This window comes from Accipiter gentilis, chromosome 1 (genome assembly GCF_929443795.1).
Source record: "Accipiter gentilis chromosome 1, bAccGen1.1, whole genome shotgun sequence".
Lineage (NCBI taxonomy): Eukaryota > Metazoa > Chordata > Aves > Accipitriformes > Accipitridae > Astur > Astur gentilis.
In genome coordinates this window covers 41,854,018-41,874,059 of record NC_064880.1, presented here as the reverse complement: position 1 = coordinate 41,874,059, position 20,042 = coordinate 41,854,018, and the positions used below count along the sequence as shown (strand labels likewise).

The window sequence follows — 20,042 nt, the reverse complement described above, 5'->3', positions numbered from 1 at the left end:
GGCTGAGGATCAGGGAGAATTATAACATGGCACGCTACAGCCAGAGCACTTGAAGGATGAGTTTAATCACTGTTCAAAACTCTTCATTTTTGTTTTCCTTTGAGACAGTTGAGGGAAAACCAGCCTTTGTTCAGGATTCAGTGTGTCCTACAGATGAGGGCTGAGAAAGGTCTTCTGCCAACTCTTTGATCTCGCAGAGTTTGTCAGGAACTACAGGGAAGCAAAACTTCATATTCTTGATATAAATGTAAAAATTAAGGGGGCAAGGGAAGAGGAAAAACATCCCCTTGCTCTGGAAATACCTGTGTGTGCAAGCAACACTCTTGGAATGTAAAGCAGAAATTCCATCTGCACTTGTGCCCCTGGGGGTTTTTTTGCAGGTCACCAATAAGTAATTTAAGAGCAAATCCCTGTGGTTTTTTGTGTGGTTCAGCTTGACATTAAATCTGCAGTCTGGTTCCCATCATGGCTTTCTGTAGCTACAGTGTAAAAGTACTGCACCTTCCCCTCAGCTGGGAGCCAGCATTGTGTGAACTTGGCAGTTCCCATCTGCTTTGCCCTCAGTTCTCCTCAGTGTTTTGTTTTTGAGCCAGACATCTCAAAATAGGAGCAAGATAGTGGGTTACACCAGTGGCAAGAATACAAGTTAAGAGCTGGGTATCAGTCCTTTTGTTTTAAGTAGTGTCATCCCTATTGACAAATGCTGTTGAAATGCACTTCCTTATAGAAAGGTAGCATGAATCTATTTACCATGTGCAGGTCTCCTGCTGCCTCTGTGCTGTGAGGCTGTGTCTTTATGCAGTGCTCAGTTATGTCTTGATTGCCCAGACCCTTCATGTATGGGTATCTCCTGAACTTCATTAAGAGCTTTGTGTGCAAAAAGCTTGTAAGATCTAAACCTTTATAGTCTTGATCAGGACTTCACAGCTAGTGCTATGTGGGTAGCAGTTCTACCATGTTTGTTACACCTGATTAAAAGAAAAACTTGGAAAAGCTTCTCCTTGTTTTATCATGAAATGGCTTTTCAAGGAATATTTAAGGTGCATAATGCTGATTTTCAGTACAGAATAATGGTTCAGAGTGTTTCTGTTATCTGGCTGCTTTTTCTGAAAGTGAGCATAAAGACAAGCCCTTCAGACAAGCCTTTCTCAAAATGGGGAAGCATAAATGCTGGTCTGTCCTGAAACTGGCAAGTTTAAAACAAAATCAGCAGTTTCCAGAATCAGTGGCACAATTTTTAGTAGTTTTTATGATTCACCAGAAAGGAAAGAAAACCTGGTTTATTATAGTTTTCAGATCACTTAAGCTCAAAAAGAATGGTCTGTTCAGTTAGACATGTTGAGTGCTTTACCAAAGGCTTTGGGAGTAACACAAGTCTTAAGAAATCGTCAGTCCTGTTTTCTTTTCTGCCTTAAAGCTCTCCCTTGTCCTCAAGGGCAAGGCTTGATTCAAAGGTGTGACTGAACATGGTGTCTTAAATGGAAATCTTCAGGTAGTAGGTTTCTTTGTTCTTTTGTTCCATTCCTTTGCAAGTGCTGACTTGATTTGCCTGTGCTTGTTGGTGTAGGGCAAAGTGGTGCCACTATTGTTCCCTCAACCCTCTGCTTTGGAAGGATTTCTCACGCAAAACCCAGAGGCAGCATATGCTGATGGTTTCCAGTAAGGGTCGAGTGCTTCTTGGGGGAAATTATGGTGCAGAGTCAGGTCTTACACTAGTGTAAAGTTGGACACGTGCTGAATATGCATGGAAACCATTCTAACGGTGGTTGTTAGTTGTTGTTTACAGATTTATAGGTAAAGCATGTTTTTAATTGATACACACATGTCTCTCAGATGTCCACATGTCATTTAGCAGTGACACAGCTAGGGGGGTCCTATATGCTCTTTCAGGAATGTTTTTCTCCAAGCAGGGGAAGAACACAGTGCCGAGTTACCCAAATGGTTTAAGCTGATCCATGGAGAGGCCATGAATGTCCCAGTCCCAGTGCTTCCATATATAACTTGTGTGGTTGTAGGTATCATTATTCGCAGCATGGAACAGATTAAACTGAGTTGTGGGGTTGTTATATACAATTTCTAGACTATTTGAAAACTATTTTCCTTCAGTGTAATATACAGGCTGAGTCTCACAAAGCCTGTGTCTGTTCTGAGCACTGGGGATGGAGATGCTGCAGTATCCACCCAGAGGAACTTGGAACAATACTGCTGGGTGAAGCCTCTTGTAATGCAAAAACATTATAGAATCTTCCTTCACTCGTTCCTTTTTAAAAAACGAAGTAAACCTTCCTAGGTTTAGATGTATGTTAGGCATTTCAGGGTTAATTCTGATCCATTGATTGTTGTAAAAATGACAGTAATGTTAAAAAAAACAAAACAAAGACCTCCTAAAAAACCCACAAATGGTTTCTTAACACAAAGCATTTATATGGAGTCTTTCAAAATACTTACTGTACCACCAGCGATGTGTCACATGTCAAATTTAGATCAAGAGGGTTTTTTTCTGGAAATACTTTTATGGTTTTTGGAAATTAGTTGGGGCAGTCTTTATCTGTTCCTTTGCTATGCTGCTGTTGTCAGGATGCAGTAATTCTTTTAAAAGCAGCAGAAAAATAATGGTTATGAAATATGAATTGCTACATCTGCAATTTGAGCTAGATATGCAAACAAACCCACTTGAAAGCAAAGTAGTTTTGGGAGGGGAGGTGTTTGCTTGAATTTAACATTAAAAAAAAAAAAGTCTGAATAACATATTTGATATGTGATTTCCAGTCCTGCTTGAAATTATTTTTTCTGTCTGGCACAGAATGATAGAGATAAAGCCACACAAATAGTCCTATGTGCAAATAACACTTGGATGTGAATGCAGATTCTTGTTTGCACATTAAATTCTTAACAGAACGTAGTAGAGATATTTGTATTGTATAGATGAACTTCTATATATACATGCTGTACTTGGTATAATATATAATAAAAATATTGATATTTTGAAGCCAGACAAATATTGATTCATCTTGCACTACTATAAATGAAGTAGGGTTTGGATATCATAAGACTAATTTAAAAGTTGTGCATGTATGTGAAGATAAGTTAACATAGGAAACATCCCAGATCTCTCTCCAGGTTTTCTATCTCGTACAGATTTGCCTAAAGCAATTTTGACTTTCAGTTGGCCACTTTCTGTTTTACAGCTGAAAACTGTACTTGGATAGGAAGAACTTAGAATCTTAACTTTTTTCTTGAAGAGTAGCTTTGAGTCACTTACTCTGAACCATTTGTATGCTGCAAACAAGATTAATTACCTGTATGAAAAAATAAATACATAGTTTTTAAAGTTCAGAAAATAAAACTTTGGAAAGTACATTAACAATTCATCCTTCAAGGAATACATGTAACAGATGGCACTTTTTCCTTGTAACTGTGTGAAGAATTTGACCTTGACTTTGAGAGGCATTTTCCCTCTCGTTTTACTTTACACTGTGGACTTTAAAGAATGAAGTACTCTTAGAGTAAGCTGTTACTGTACCATCGCAGTATTCATACCATTACATCATTTTTGTATCATGAAGTTCTGGTTTTCTGCTATTCCTATTATTTGTAGAATGCAAGTCCAGTGCAGTGTTAGTTCAAATGCTTGTCAGCCTTTTTAGAAGGATGAGAAAACCAGTATCAGTATTGGGACCTCTGTTCCTCCTGCAGAAGAGCAACTCTTCATCTCATGTTGTTCTCTCTGACACTCATTAGGCCGAAATCAGCGTGCAAATCTACCAGTCCAAAAGGAAGCAGAATTTTGTTCCTGAGCATTCATTCATTCAGAAACTGCTGAAGTTGGTAGGAGTCTGTCCGCTAACTCTCAGGGGTTTGAAAATAGGACTGAACTCTCTGTTTCTAATCCTGCGGATAATCACATGTTAATTAAGTTTGACCCTTTGGATCAGTTTTCTTTCTTAAAGCCCTCAGAATTGGTATCAGAAGCTAATCTTGGTTTCCCTTTATATATATTTTTTTAGGCTTTGTATTTCCTAAGGTGGGAGAGTCACTTATTACATATTGTCCCAGTTTTCTCCTTCTTAGTCACCTGCTGATAAAGAAAAAACAAGTTTTGTAGATGCAGAAAGAACAGAAAATTTTGAGGATCTTGAGTGTCCTCTGCATAAGAGGAGACATCAGTCCCTTCTCACCCATTCTTGGCCGATACATATCACTAAATGTGGCTTCAAATGCCATTTCTGTGTAGAATGTTGAATTTCAGCTTGAGTTACCCCCCAGGACTTTCTGCACCACCAAAGCCTTCTGTTGGTGTTCGGGAAGGATGTAAGTTAATTCCATTACTGGTTCCCAAGACTGGTCAGGTTTAACTATGTCTTGACTTACTGTTTTGTACTCCTGCTGCCACCAGTGATGCCCTCCTGATGTGAGAAATGAAAGGAAGCCTTGAGGCTTCTGACAAGAGCGTGAGGTCCTTCTGCCTCCTTCCCTGTGCACGCCTGCTTTGAGGTGTGTGGTGGGGTTTGGGGTACATGCCTTGTACAAGGCAGGTTGCGCAGCGGCTCTGCTCTTCTGCGTGTAGCTGTGCAGGTGCCAGGCTTGCAAGGGATGGGAATGGGCCAGCGAAGAGCTCTACAGCTGCCTCTGGTTTGTGTATCAGGCTGACATTTGTAAGGGGCGGATAATGTCCTAGAGCAGAGGAGATCTACAGTCTTGCTGGTGGTAGGAACATCTTGGCAGCCAGTTTCATGACCGTTGGACCCACGTGGACATGCTCAGAGCTTGTTTAGTTGAGCCGGTGGTTAGAAAGTGGTTTGTTTATATTTTCCCAGTTTTGTGCTAATGATTTCTTCTATGTCTTGTCTACAAACAATTGTTTGAATGTAGATATCTGTATCTTGCCTACTGAGGTATTTCAAAACTAGGTGCTGATGGAGAGTTTTGAAGTACAGCTGTCTTCTAGGCTTTTTCCCCTACAAACAAGTCCAGGCTTTCTTCTCAAAGCTAAACATCTCCTTGTCACTTCATGTCTGTCAGAAACTTGCAGACCATGTTATGAATATTTTGAGAGCTCAGAGATGAACAGAGCTCTCAATCCGTTTAGCCTGGGCTGCTTGCCATTGTCTTGTCCTGCATGTGTACCTTACGTCAAGTGATTTTTGCGGGGTGGGGGGGCGTTGGTGGGGGGAAGTGTATATCTTCCTGTTCATATTTCTCTGTATGTTTATGGTGGAGACAAAGGGCAGGAGATGAATAACTATAACCAGTGGGTGCAGTTGTCTAGACTCTTCTCTTACCTGTTGTGGTTTTTTTTCCTTTTATTATTGTGCCTGAAACTTGAAGTCATCCTCTGAATGCAGGAGAGCACTGGCATGAGTCCTGAGAAACAGCTTCAGATTTGGCTGAGAACTGAGTTGTTGAAAAGTACTGATGGAGGCTGTCTTTGTGTTGCTCTTAATTATCATTTCTTTCCCATTAACTAGAGACAGATAATTGAAGTGTAGCACTGGAAAGAACATTCTGTAGGAAACAGCCCTGCCCCAGGAAGGGGATGAACTGATGACCCTGTAAGCTTTTCTAGCTCAAATTTCTGTGGCTTTTTCATGAGGAAAGGACAGAAAAAGGACCAAGAACACTTTGAGACTTTATATCCATTCTCTGCTTAAATAAAGAGCAGACACACAGAATCATTTTTCAACAATGTTGATTGTGTTAAATGGCACTCTCCATTACAAGTAAAGTTACACTGATCTCGGGATAAATATGAGGGAACTGTAAACAGCAGAGAAAATTCAATGAGCCTGAAATAAAAGCGTAGTCAGGTTGTGTTGACAGACTCTCGCAGGAGTGCATTGCCAGCCTGTGCATGTAGAGCAGGATATAAAGCACCAAACTGCTAATTGGAAATCCCAGTGATGGAATTTGTGGGGGCATCTGTCAAGCCTGTGTCTGAAAGGGTGATCGCCTTGTCAGAAAGTAATGATTTGATGTAGGAAGCAGCATTTTAGGAGACTGAAATGTTTATTGTTGATCCTTTGTAAACAGGCTACTATAGAACAGAAGCAAAGGCTATAGAGAGGTAATATTTTTTTTAATTAAACTGGCTGATAGTGTTACAGAAAGCAAAGAAGTTTTCAGACTCATGGACTGTGACTGTTTCCACTCCCTCCCCTTCGTCTCAGCCAGTCTAATAAAAGATGTTGCCTCTGCCTGTAAAATTCTTTTGTAGCCTGCCTAATTGTGTGTATAGCAACCCTGCAAGCATAGAACAGCATGTTAGATGCTGCTGCCTTTGGAAGAAACCTATTAACAGTCTGATTGTCTTTGCATTCTTTCAGGTCGGATTCGTACAAGGAGACAGAGCTCTGGCAGTGCCACAAGCGTCACCTCAACGCCTGCTGATACCCGAGGCCGCAGCCGGGCTAAAGTAGTTTCCCAGTCCCAGCGTAAGAAATGTTTTATTTTGGGTGGAGAAAAACAAATAGTTATTAACATGCTTCTCTTGAATTGTAGTAGCATCAGCTGAGGATTGGGCTCACTTCTGCTAATAACGTTTGGATGTATAATAAAATGAGTCCCCACTCAGCCAGTGTGTGCTCTTGCTGACAAATAAGGCCCCAAATCTGAGTACTTAGTTGCTGCCTTTTTTTACCAGTTGTGCAGCAGAATTTTATGTTGCTGTGATGTGTAGGACTAAATAACTTGCACTGGGTCCCACTGAGACACCCTCTGTGTCTGTAGCTGACTGCTGTCCTGGGTTCTTGCCCTACAAAGCTTCTCCTGCCTATGTGACTGTATTTCTTGTATGTGTAACATGTGAGCTGTCTAAAGTTAATGGGATTTGGCATCAATTTAAAATAGGACATCACCTATTTTGTGTAGATACAGTGGAGATGGTTCTGCCCTCTGATTCACATGGCACATCTGCACTTTCTGGCTTCCTGGCAAGGCACGGTTTTCCCCAGGAGCCGTGCATATGGTGCTGCTGCGTATTTGTCATGTGTATCTAAGGAGAGTTTTGTCAATCAGACTTTAAAAGGAATTGGGGTGAGGGAGAAAGCCACTCATGTTTTGAGGATCTTCAAGCTTGTGGGTAAGAGGAGGTGGGGTTTGTGGAAAGACCTGTTTGTTCTGAGGACTTGTCTTGCTTTGCACCCCTATTTAAAAGCTCTTCTCTGTTCATGCTCTCATTGCTTTGCTCTGTCATGCTGGAGGGATGCAGAAGCAGTTCATAGCATTGTGTTAGGCTGGGAGAGCGGAAGAGAGAAGTATTTTATTCAGGATGGAGCTAAATGGAAATCTTTACATTGAGGTCATGAAGGAATTTGGGCTTTGGTATGCTGATCTAAATTGATTTCTTCAGTTTTGAACCTAAAACTGATCCAAAGCCAGAAATGACCTTTTTCCCTAAACTTAGTTTTGTGAAAAATGATCAGACCAGATGAAACAAGTCTCAGAAATATTTAAAGAATAGTTGAGTATCCAAAGGTTTCAAAGATTATGGGCTTAATTTTTTATAGAATGTCTTATGAAGCTTTAGGATGGTCATATCTGAACCTGCTGCCTTGGTCTAGTTTGCTGACTCCTATTTTCAGCCTAGCCCAACCAGATGTGATCTTTATCCTTAAGCCAAACATTGCATGAAATAACCTATGTATTCAAATATAATATGTTCACAGGACCAAATTCTTCATGCCCACACAGTGGATAACTGTGTTGCAATTTTGTAGACCTGGCTGGGGTGAAATTTATAACAGAACTTGGGTCTTGGTGTGTTGGTTGACATTTAGCTAAGAAGCTGATCAACCTTGGGAAATTTTAGTTGCATCTGCATGTTAACTCACTGCATTCTGCAGAGGCTTTAGGAGTGACATGTTTGTAAATAAATCTGTCTGTATTGTGTATAGCATAAACCGCATGCTGAATGCTGTATTGTCTTGCTGTCTTTTAATCCACTTTTTGCCTGTCCTTTGGTCTGCCCTCATAATCAAGGATCCAGATCAGCTAATCCTGCTGGTGGTAAGAAATGTTTTCCCTTTCTTGCTTTCTCATGTTATTTCCTTCACATTTTTTAACTGCTAAGCTTTTAGCTTCCTGCACTCTCTCCTGACTGAGACTTAAAAAGCATTTCCTTAAAGTCATAAAACCAAATGTGTGTGGCAAGTGATTTTACTTTCTCATAGTAATCAAACCTGGTAAGCATACATTCTGCATATTGAAGCTGGCTCATTGCTGCAGCTTAAACCCCAGGTGCTAAGTTCTTCTTCCAGTTACTTCAGTGCAGCTCTGCTGATATTGATGAGAATGCAGCACTGTAACTGAGAGGAGTCTTGGCTTTTAGGATGTGGATGCTGTGTGTGACTGGCATCTGTCTCAAGTATTCTCACTTTGCGGGGGTACATGGGGATGGGACATGGATGGACATGGAGCCAGCACCACATACAGTATTGGAGTATATGATTTGATTGATTGAGAATGGCTTTGGCCAAGAAACTTGAGGGGGCAAGTAAGTTAAAATAATGTGTTATGGTATTGTCCTTGAGATTACTAGAATTGCATATCTTCTTAAATTAAGATAGAACAACAATCTTTAACTCTTGCTAGTCATAATGGTATCTGGAACTGAATGTTTTTGTGAGATGTGCAGATACTTTTCGGAAAGAAACCAACATGAATATTGGTTCAGAATGTGAGCTTGCCCAAGTATGTTCTTGTAAGCTTTTGAAATACACTTTTCCCGGCTGTTTTAGCAAACGAATGTCAGGAATAGTAATATCAGCAGCAAATTTTCAGTGACTTTTATATACCTGAAGAAGCAAAAAAGAGTCTTGAATCTATTACTCTTGCAGTTCTTTATGGTTACCTTTAAGCTAGCATTACTTATTTTTTTAACAACTTACTAAATGAAGATCCATAGCAAAAAAAAAAAAAAAAAAAAAAAAGTCTTATTCAGTTCATTGAGTTAGACAGCAAGACTATTCAGATGGAAATATCTGCTGCAGCTGGAATGTAAATATTTAAATAAATCTTGCTTAGGTCTTGCAGACAATGTGGCTTGGAAGAAATGGACTATTCAAACAGACAAGGAAAAATAGAAAAGGCCCACTACTCAACTTAGTAAAAATTTTTGTCCAGCTCAAAAATAACTAAATAGCCTAGGTTTAATCAGAGCTAAGTAAGTCAGCATCTCTACAAATGTGACAGGCTTACTTGGTTTAGTCTTTGTTGTGCTGATCTGCTGCTGTTGAGATGGTATTTTTTAAATTTTTCATCACTGAATTATTGCAGGGAAGTAATGCCACCACTGCGGTGTAGCAAGATGCCTGAGCTACTTTGCAGCAGGTTACCAATGCCAGAAGCCAGCATGCTGCAGCATAGCTCTCCACACAGGCTAATTTACATTGCTTTGCAAGGAGGTGAAGCAGCCTGTCAACTCCATGCTGCTGCAGCGAGGCTGCCTCTGGCACATAAAGCTATCTGGGGTATTCATACACTGCAGTGTCTGCTTTGGTCTGGATCCCAGCTGGGCAGTGTGGTTCATATAGGCAGGGTTCCTGACCTCAGTGTTTGTTGTCCATGGGCTTTCCTCAGTCTTTCTCGAAAGCCCGTGGGGAACACTGCTATTAATTTGCTGAGTGATTTGGGTCAAATTCTTAGATAGAGCTGATTGTGTTCCAGTTTTGCTGTCAGAATTTTTAAAATCTTGGGGGTTTTTTAATTGTGTTTTTCCTTATTTCTGGTTCTCTTCTAGCTGGTAGCCGGTCTAGTTCTCCGGGTAAGCTGTTAGGAAGCACCTATGGTGGCCTGAGCAGTGGAACGTCCAGAGTCCAGCCAGTGCCATCCTCTTCAGAGAAGCGCAGCAAGATCCCTCGGAGCCAGGGGTGCAGTCGAGAGACGAGTCCCAGCAGAATAGGACTAGGTAAGAATAGTCACTGCAGTGACATGCTGACCAGCGTGCTTGAAGGAGGGACTTTCCTGTTGATTAGGAAACTGTGTTACAGTCATTCTTCTGAGTTTTTCAGCTGACAAATTAATGTGATTGTGGTTTGTAGGAGAGTAATTTTAATTTTCCAGGTTGAGCTATAGTTTCAAATTAGGCCTAAAGATGTCATGAGATGTCTTCTGTTTGAAATTCAACATGAGTGATGTTATTAGATCAGGCAGCAAAAACAGTTGTCTTGATTAACCATCACAGCAAAAATACCTCATTTGGCATCAACGGCTTAGTCCTAAAACGGGTTGAGCAATCTTTACAGTCAGTTGGAATCAAGGGCAAAAAGCACCTTCTTGGATTATTTTAGAAATTTTGCTGCTTAAATGGTTTGCTTCTCTCTTCCTTAATATCTTGGACACACTTTCTTAGATGGCATTTTAGACTTGTGCTTTAATTGTTCTGCTTCCAATATTCTTGTCTCAGTGACTGTTGTGTAAATATTCTATAATAGTTTTTATTTTCAAATTTATCAGCAGACTCATTTTTTTAAGTCAGGTGAGTAAGCATCATTATATATAAACTTTTGTCTATCTGAATTGAGGTGAAAAGGTATTCAGTGTGCTGTCTGAACAAGTAAATATTGTTTTCATTTTTTAAATGGAAATGTTTTCATAAGTTTGAAGCTTATGTAGAACAACAACACTTTAAATAATACTGTTACTAAATTATTTTATACCTCCAAAGAATTTACTAGTAGGTTGAAATTGATTGAAATTATAGCCCTACTGTTTTCAATTAAATTTTTAACTATTGCCTTAGCAATGTATTTTACATTTAAGCTACCTTTCTATTTAGAGTATGTTGTTAATAGAGAAGTATATTATTCAATACATTGAAATTAATTTAAAGCACCTGAGTGCATATGCTGTTATGATTCATAAAAATACTTAAATGTTCATTGTGATTATTTTTCCAAATTCAATGTTCTTCTCATGTCTGATCTATTTTATGGCCTCTGTATGAATACCTTGTGCTTTTCTGTTTATTGCTTTTAAAATGTAAAATGCTTCCCAAATATTAGAGGTAATTGTTCTGCTATCACTCTGCAGAAGGACATTGTTTTTTAGGAGGAAACAAAGAATGATGGATAGTACCATCACACGTGCATAACCTGATCGTCACATTATATGGTCTGATTTGAAACAGTCTCAAGCATCTGAAGGGAAATTGCCTTGTGTAAAATCCTCACTCTTGGGTTGACTGCTTTCAGGTATATTACGGGAGCCTTGACTTCTTTTGAAAGTGTAATTTCTATCTCACTGCTCTGATGTGCTCCCTGTGAACACAGTCAGTGCTTGTTCTTTGGGATCGGGAGAGAGCTCTGACAGATCTATCAGATGTGTGGCTTCCACTTGCCCCTCTGAGTTGATGGCCAAAGCCTGTTCTTTTGGGCTGTTACGGGAACAGGAGAACCTGACACTCGTGTTGCCTTTACTACTAGGTTGCAGAAATTCTGTCTCTTGATTGGATCATGAACATGGTAATATTGGCTTGGATGGAGATAGCTTTTGAGCTGTCCTCTTTATATCATTATTCCATTGTATTTATTACTTTATAACATAGTAGCTAACAGTACTTTATGCTTGCTTATTGTGTTGCTTCAGTCCCTATCTTTCCTTGACATTTTTTTCATTTGTTCATTTCATTAAATAGACTCCCACTCACCTTGGTCCTAAATATGTTGATAGTCTTTTTCAGAGTCTGATTCAAGAAGGTGCTTGGGCATACATATGACATCAAAAGTACATGCAATACTTGAGGCTTTGTGGGATTATTTATATATTTGATACGCATGTGCTTATCCCATGGGCTGAAACATCTGAAGTTGTGGTCACATTGCAGTGCAGTGGGTATTGAGCCATCGTGGAGATCAGACTGTTAGAGATGGGTAATTCCTGGATCCTGTTCATAAGTCATCCATTGACCTGGATCCTGTTCGTAAGTCATCCATTGACTTGTATAGTTTTTGCAGGGGTGACTGGGAGTTGCAGCTGGACCAATGCTGTGTGCGCAAGATTAAGCAGCTGGGCTCTATACAGGAACCATTCGCTGGAGTTTTTCAGGCCCTTCTGGGGCAGTAGGAAGCTGATAGTCTCTGCATGTGGATGCCTGTTAGCATCAGTACCTTGCTGCTAGCTTAAGATTTCCACAATGACCACGAGTATATGTGAAGTATGTTCCTTCTGTATGCTGGAAACCTTGAAGTACATTGTTTTCCAAGAGGCAGCACAATAAGGCACATTTGGCATGCTGTGAGGTCCTGTGTGGTTACCTATATGGCCCTGCTCTGTTGCACTTTTCAGTTTTAAGCTTGCCTTTGCTGTCTGCTCAGTGGAGATTTACTAGCGGCGATACCCTGTTGGGGAAAGAAGAGTATAGTCCCCTTAATCTTGAGCTTTTCTTTGGGCCCCTTGAAGGAAATCCCTTCAAAAAAGGGGATGTCTATTTCCCAGAGACTGAAAGTTTATCTGCTTGAAGTTAATTCTGTTGGATGCTCAGCAGATCATGTGACACAGTTGGATCTGAAAGGAGCGAGAGATTTGAGGTTGTCATTCTCCAAAAAGTAGAGCAGGCACAGCTGGTTATCAGTCGCAGCAGCACTCTTTCTGCTGGGGTTATGCTGTGTGTGTTGGAAAGCTGAAGGCAATTCTTGACTTGCCTCTACTGGGTGTACCTCACTGCAGAGCTTTTCCTTGGCTGTTTTGGCAGCATTTGCAGGCTCTTTAAAATGCTTGTATTGATATAAAAGAAGCGTCTGCTGATTTTTAGTCTCCACTTATGAATCATTAAAAATCACACCTTAATGAAATACAGGTTTCTTCCAAGTGGTAGATTGGTAAACAAGGGGCCCTGTTGAGTTCTGCTGGTCATGTTTGCATCTGTTGGGTTCCACTGGTGTAAGACAGCCTAATAGCGTGTTTTAATAATGGTGTGAACCATATCCGACTGATCTGACTTTTCAGATGAAATTGGTAAAACTTAAATGTACTGGACGCATCTAGAAACTTGGGATTTCGTTGAAAACAAGCCACCCTTGTCCTGTCATAGGCTCTCAGTCCAGAGCTGGCTGTGGGCAACACTGTCTGATTTTATCCTGCCTATTCCTTTTAATCAATTTTGCTACTCATTTAATTTCTGTCCAACTTTTGGGGGTTGGGAATTATGAAATTGAGACTTACGTCTGTTTTCTCTGCCTTCACTGCCTGCACTGCAAAGACAGGCTGTGACAGTATGAGAGACTTGTCTAAATGACAATACTGCTGGCCATTACTGCTGGCGGTGCCCAAAGAAAATAGTCTGAGCAGCTGATACTCAATCTTCCCTACACAACACAGCAGTAAAAATGTGAGGCAGGTGCCTGGGAGTCCACAACAGACTCATCGTTCACTTTTTTTAATCCATTTTTCTCCTTGCTTTTGTAATTGTATCCAGTAACATGCAAGCCTTTTGTTTGACCATTACTCGCAAAGTACCCAGTGTTTGTGTGTTTGGGTGCTCTGCTTGTGAAGGCAGTATCATGCTTCATCTGTGGCATTGTCCTACTAGTCTATTTTCATGCAGTTAAAGTGCATTTTCTTCATACTTCTTGCTGCTGCTGTTAGCTGTTATGGAAGGAGAATGTACTGTGTGCATCCGTGAATTTTTTTTAATCATTCACATCTCTCCCTCTCTAAAGAGCCTTTGCTGGTTTTAGTAGGGTTGTATTATAGAAAAGATTGACAGATCTTTTCTACTTAAGAGAAATGATTGCTGGTGCAAACCTGATGTGAAGGCTGCCATTATTTACATATGAGCATGAGACCCAAGAATGAGAAGTTTGCTTCTAGTGAATCCTTAATTTCAAGCAAGTATTTGTGTGGAAGACTTTAGAGTGTTACTTTCACCTGTAGTTCACCTGTCAGCTTTTTTCTTTGTACATCTGAGGTGGGATTATTGTATTCATGAGCCCTAATTTCATGCAGTTCATATAATTTAGTCTGTTGTCTTTATTATAAGACCATCTAACTCAGAAGTTTTAGACATTATGGTGATCTGATCAACTTGGTCAAGAGCTCATCTTGTATTGTCTGACATCAAAGGTGAACCATCAGAACCATTAATTCATCTGAGCGGTATGAGCTGGGTTTTGCAAAACTGGGAAGGATTTGACAAACCAAGAATCTGGCAGTAGTCTATACTTGAATTTTAAAGCCTAAATATGAAGGTTTCTATTTTGTTCTGTACTGTTTTGCTTGAAAGGATACCAATATACCCAGTGTATATGAGCCCACAGAAGCACTGTAGGGAAACTTCATTAACTTGAGTCTAGGCATTTAAGTTCTGTATACAATCCAATGGAGTTTTATGAGAATATATATGTTCTGAAGCATGCAAATGGCACCATTTTTAGAAATGTGAGGATACTGCTAGAATATTAGTATAGTATAAAGCAGGTTCATGTTATGCATATGTGCCTCTGCTACACTGTCATCAAAGGTGGTAGATTAGATTTTACTCGGTGCGTGAGAAAATTCTTTAAAGGCTTTTCCTGAACACTTAAAATATGTTACTGCCTTTTCAAAACATCAAAGGAAAACCCTCTGTAGTCATTAAATTCTTCAAGGTAAACTCATGACAATTAACTGCTATTCCTTTACCTAAGAAAACATTGTATTCTCTACCGGGCATAAAGCTAATAAGGTTCTGCAAATATATTTCATATCAAAATGACACAGAATTTGCAGAGGAATAATTCAGTCTTAAATACCTAAAATACTCATTTTTATAAAATCATAAAATTAAAATCCTTGATGTTAAGCAACCTTCGAAGGGCCTAGCTCTGTTTTTCCTACGTGGACAAAACTTCAGCTAAAGTCAGTGGGATTGCTTTTTACTATGAAAACAGCTTAATCTTCTATCTTCTGCTTTGCATTTGGCCAAATGAAGAGTGTGTGCATGATGAGTTCCTGTGGCACAGCTGATAGGCAGGAGCCGTATTAGGCTGTGGGAAATTGAGCACTTGATAGCTGCCAGACAAAAGATAAGAGTCTTGTTGATGTAGGGTTTTGTCAAAGTAAAGAATATAGTTTAAAGCTCCCTTTAAGTGTGCATGTATCTCAATCTGTGTGCATATAAACCCATAAATATAAGGTTTTAGAAATGTTTGAGGAGCAAAAGTTTGATAGCTTCTGTTAAAAATCTGAAGCTGCTGCTGTCTTAAAACTCAAACCACTTTTTAACCAGTCTTTCAGGTATTTAGGTTCTAAATGCTTTTTCCCAGTATCTTTCATGGGAGAAAAATATCTCTGTAAGTCTGTACAACATACCTTTTTTCCTTAGGATATTTGTTCATGGCAAAACTATCCTTGTGAAAGGCAAGTCTATGTAAAAATAGCATATTGGTATTGTGACTACTTTAAAAAATTTTTGACCTGCTGTTTTGTTCCAGAAGGATGTTTATCTTTTAATTAAGGAAAAAATATTCCAGAAGGGTATCTTTCAGCCTCATCCGTTTTGCATGTTTTGTAACAGTAGAGCTCTTCTAAACGATTGAAGATTCCTGCTCTACTTGAATAACAAAACTTCAGTTGCTTAAGAAAAAGCAGACTGTCAACCAGACATTTAATGCTGCTGAAATTTCACATCACAAATGCAGCTCAGCATGTAAGGTAGTTGGTTTGTAAAGAGCCTGAGCACTGCTGCAAATTATAATTACTAATGTAATAATTACCGTAACTAACCGAAATGTGACTTGACTTTGAGCTTTCTGTCCTCATTAAACTTGTTCACCTTCTCTGAAACTCTCCATGCTGCATGCTAGCACGGAGCAGTCGTATCCCCCGACCCAGCATGAGTCAGGGGTGCAGCCGTGATACCAGCCGTGAGAGCAGTCGAGATACAAGCCCTGCTCGGGGCTTTCCTCCACTTGGTGAGTACATGTAGGCATTGGAGCTTTAAGGGTCAATATTTTTTTCCTTTTTCCCTTGTTCTGATTGCCCTTTCAAGACACTGCCAGGTGGAATGAGCTCGTTTCCTGTCCTCTGTTGGATTCCTGACACACTCCCCGTTTCCAACCCTGTTTCCCTTCTGTTTTCTTCTGCATGCTTCAATTCCGGTTCTCAGCATTTCACTGTTAGCAGGAAAATAGTTTAGTTTGAACTTTTGTAATTTTTAGTTTCATTGAATCAGCTTGTATGGGGCTGCTGTGCTTCACTTTACAGCACTGATGGAAATCTATGGGAGAGCAAGCCTCTATTTTCTAGGTCCCAGTGAAGTAGTCGGTAGCATCGTAGCCTGTTGTTGAGTGACTCTGTTCATGATCTGATTTTCTTACAGCTAGGCATAGTAACAGTATATAATTTCTATAGTAAATCCTCCAATAGACATAGAAGCCCTTTTTTGTAGAGGTTTTACATGACATTGTCAACCATTGATTAACAAGTTGCACATGCAATTTTGTAGAAAACCTTTTCAAGCAGCCTGATGGAAAGGCTGAGGTTTTAAAGGAGCATCATTAATGTGCAGCTTAAGTGTACAGTACAAACAGAAAATCTCATTACACTTACCACATGCAGAAGTTTTTCTGCACATTGCTGAAAACAGCAGGATAGTTAATGTTTCTGATCAAATACCATATCATATACTCAACCAAATACATTACTTGTTGTATGAAAGACTTGTTTGTCATCTTGGACATGAAATATAGTTGATCTCCAGGCCCTCCTCATTTATGTAGAAATTTCATAGCTGTGCATGTGGTATTAAAAGTGAGAAAGAAGGTCTTGCAAATTTCATCAAGGCTGAAGAATGGGTTTCCATGTTCTATTTTGCACGTAGTGACAAAATACAGGTATATGATGTAGTGTGTAAGTGGAACATTGCATTTTAGGCTTAATTCTGCAACTTTCATCCAATAGTGAGAAAAGGTTATTAAAAATATAGACAAATGGGTAAAATTTTCCTGTTTGGCTCCCATACTTGATTAACGTACTGTACTTAAAATAATCTTTTCAACTTACTTAGATGTTGTCATTACTGATTTGGCTGTCAGTGCAGAGGCAAAAATCCCATTGATTTCAATGGTGTAGAGTGGAATCTCCAAGTTAATATTAGAGAGGCTTTGGGCTTCAAAATGTCATTATTTTGAGCGTATTGAGCTAGAAAATAATCTATTTGCATTATCTGTAATTTCTCAGTTTTGGGTGAAAAATGGCAGGAGTTCAACTTAGCATTCAGAACTTGGTTCATAGCTCTTTAAGATAAATAGATTAACTTTTTATTGATTAAATGAAGCTGATTTGATACCAGAGCCATAAAGGGATAGTAGCTATGCAACTGTCACTTGTTGTAGTTATCTGCCTAGCTTCTATTTTGGATGAAACTTTTTTCTCCAGCCAAACTATATATGCAGGCTGGATTTCAGGGTTAAGTCATCAGTTTTCTATGTCATTGTGCGGTGGTTTATTTTATTGAAAATATGTTAATTGCAATACTGTCTTGAGCCTTTGTTCTAAAAAATAAATGCAGTGTACCAGAATCACAGTTGGTGTGAGTTTCGCACACTACCACCACTACTGAGTCTGACTCGTACACTGACTATAAATTTTCAGTTACAGATGTCTATTACACTGTTTGTAACAAACTTATTGTGGAGAGAGGGTAATTTTATTTTAGTTCATGATATTTAATTACCTGAAGATTAATGCATTTCTAGAAATACATTGTTACTATGTCAATAAGGTAATGTGGGGAGGCAGTATCAATATAATAATAACAAAAGATAGTCATTTTCCTATTGCCTTTTTTCTTGTTTTTTCATTGAAATGCTTTAAGCTTGAACATGTTCATGAACTTGTTAATTATGTAGTTTTTAATTCATCTGAAAGAAATTTATATAATTATAAATTTATATATCAATTAAGCCAAAACAATATGATTCTATTACAGTATTTCTAGAACCCAATTAATCTTACATTAATGCTAAGATAATATAATTCTACTGTGCATGGTCTATTGTTGCTCATAAAGATTAACTTGTGTATCGGTGAATTATACTTAAACTAGCTATATGTAAGTGATAGGATTCTTGCATTTAATGGTATTATGGCCAATGTCAACACTGACATCCTGACCTTGCAAATTGCTCTGCTTTGTTTTGGGGCTGCTGTGCAGGTATGCATGTCTGTGCACCAAGCATCTTGCTTCCTAAGTTAGGCAACACCAGTGAAGAGTCACTCTACACACAGCCTCGCTGCAGAGATGTGATTTTTGTTTTGGTTTGGTTTCATGTTTTTTTGGTTTTGGGTTTTTGTTGTTGTTGTTGTTGTTGTTTTTCCTGTTTCTTCATGGGTCTTGATCTTGAAGTGATGTGCACAGGGGCATAGTGGATGGCTTGGGAGAAAGCAATTGCGAGCTCAGGATCTTAATTGTGAGGTTCAGTCCATAATCCTGCACTGATCCTGAAAATCTTTCATGAGTTACTTATGGTGTCAGTGGGATGGTTCTCTTGAATAAATGCATGTGTTCTCCATAGTTAAAGACCACATTGACTATTCTGGACAGCTTTTAGTCAAGCTCTCACAGCTGGGAAAAAACTTAAATTTTATTTTTCTGACATTGCTGATTTCTATTTTATTAGTATTTGTGTTTATGAATGCTTTGCCTTAAACAGAAGATTTAAAATTTTTCTACTGCACATGAATATGCATAATTGACAAAGCCTATTGTATTAGAAGGTGATTCTACTTTATTTTTTCAGTTTCTTGACAGTACTAGTAATGATGTTAAAGCAACAAGGCCTTCAGTGAGTCTGTGGTGATTAATCGCTCAAAAGAGCAATCAGTTTCTTGAGTCAGTTGGTTTGAGCTAGGTAAGGATGTCATTTCTAGACAATGAGGGAAAATCTCTTCAGAGAAACTAAATTTCTGTAATTTGGAATAGCTCACCAGCTTTCCATTTGCTTTCGTAAAGAACTCACCTTTATGCTGAATCAAAAAATGGAAAACCTCTCCAAAAGCATTTTGTGATCAATGTGCTGCTGACAACTGGGAATTGAAGTGGGAGCTATATTTAGCTTGAGCTCTTCTGCTACTGTATGTGCTCTGTTGCTATTAACAATTTGTATACATGTGGTGTAATTCTAGATGGGTGTATGATGTGCATATTCAGATTATCTGTGTATGTACATACTTAGATTCAAGAAACATGTATGCAAAATTTGTTAAAAGCGCGGGACTTTTGGTAGTAGAAACAGCTATGATATGTGTGTGTGTGTGTGTGTTTACTTGGAAAAGAAACCCAACCCAAAGACCTATAATGCAGTGGTTGGCTGACCTCCCTGTATGACTCTTTCTACTTACGTGGTTACTCATTCTCTTTGTTAATGTTGGTTTTTTTTATGCATAGGCTAGAATGTTGTGGAAAAATACCTACAAGCACAATTCCTAACCATTCATCATGGCTTCACTTTGGGGTTTAGATCAGACACATCTAAATCCTGCTCTGTAGTTATGTGCTCCACGTTCTCATGATGGCCGTCTTCCAGATCTGTGGGTCTGGAATGTGACTGATGTGCACTGGGGTTTTTTTGCTGAACTGCACTTGGTTTGGGACTGTTACAAATGAGTTTTGTCATGCATCGTGTTTACGGTCATGGGGGTGAGGGGGGGGAAGCTACAGACGGAGACGTCGCTGTTGGGGCTTGCACTGTATCTGTTATGCATTCATATACAGCGTCATTTCCCTGTCACTATGAAACACCTTTACTGGTAGCGGTCACACGCATCGCCTTTGGATTGTGGCATTTTCTGTCTCGGGTTAAATGTGTGTTAATCCTGTGGGTGTTGCCATTCCTTCTACTTGCAGCTTCTCGACGTCATTCCAGGTCCACTAGTGCTCTCTCCACTGCTGATTCTGTTGGGCAGTCAGGTGAACAAGCGCTAACTGCATGAATCCGCTTCTTATACGTAGTCTTGTTTTACACCATCTTAACATTTGCTGTCATGTGCATCAGCCAGCACTTGGCATGTGCTTCTCACTGCTGTGGGGCTTTCTGTTCTGTTTTTGTTCAGTGTGGCTTTTTGTT

At 39.3% G+C, this 20,042-nt stretch overlaps 1 protein-coding gene across 3 annotated transcripts in view; it reads left to right on the top strand.

Annotated features, from left to right (window-relative positions):
* CLASP1 (cytoplasmic linker associated protein 1) overlaps positions 1-20,042 on the top strand; it is a 189,358-nt gene that overhangs the window by 106,733 nt on the left and 62,583 nt on the right. For 2 of the 3 annotated variants that reach the window (XM_049804241.1, XM_049804231.1), the window contains exons 20-21: positions 6,324-6,431; positions 9,737-9,904. In XM_049804241.1, coding sequence (XP_049660198.1) covers positions 6,324-6,431; positions 9,737-9,904 — 276 coding nt within the window. Of the gene's footprint in view, positions 1-6,323; positions 6,432-7,977; positions 8,005-9,736; positions 9,905-15,779; positions 15,888-19,822; positions 19,886-20,042 lie in introns of all 3 variants that reach the window. The other variant, XM_049804222.1, reaches the window with a different exon arrangement.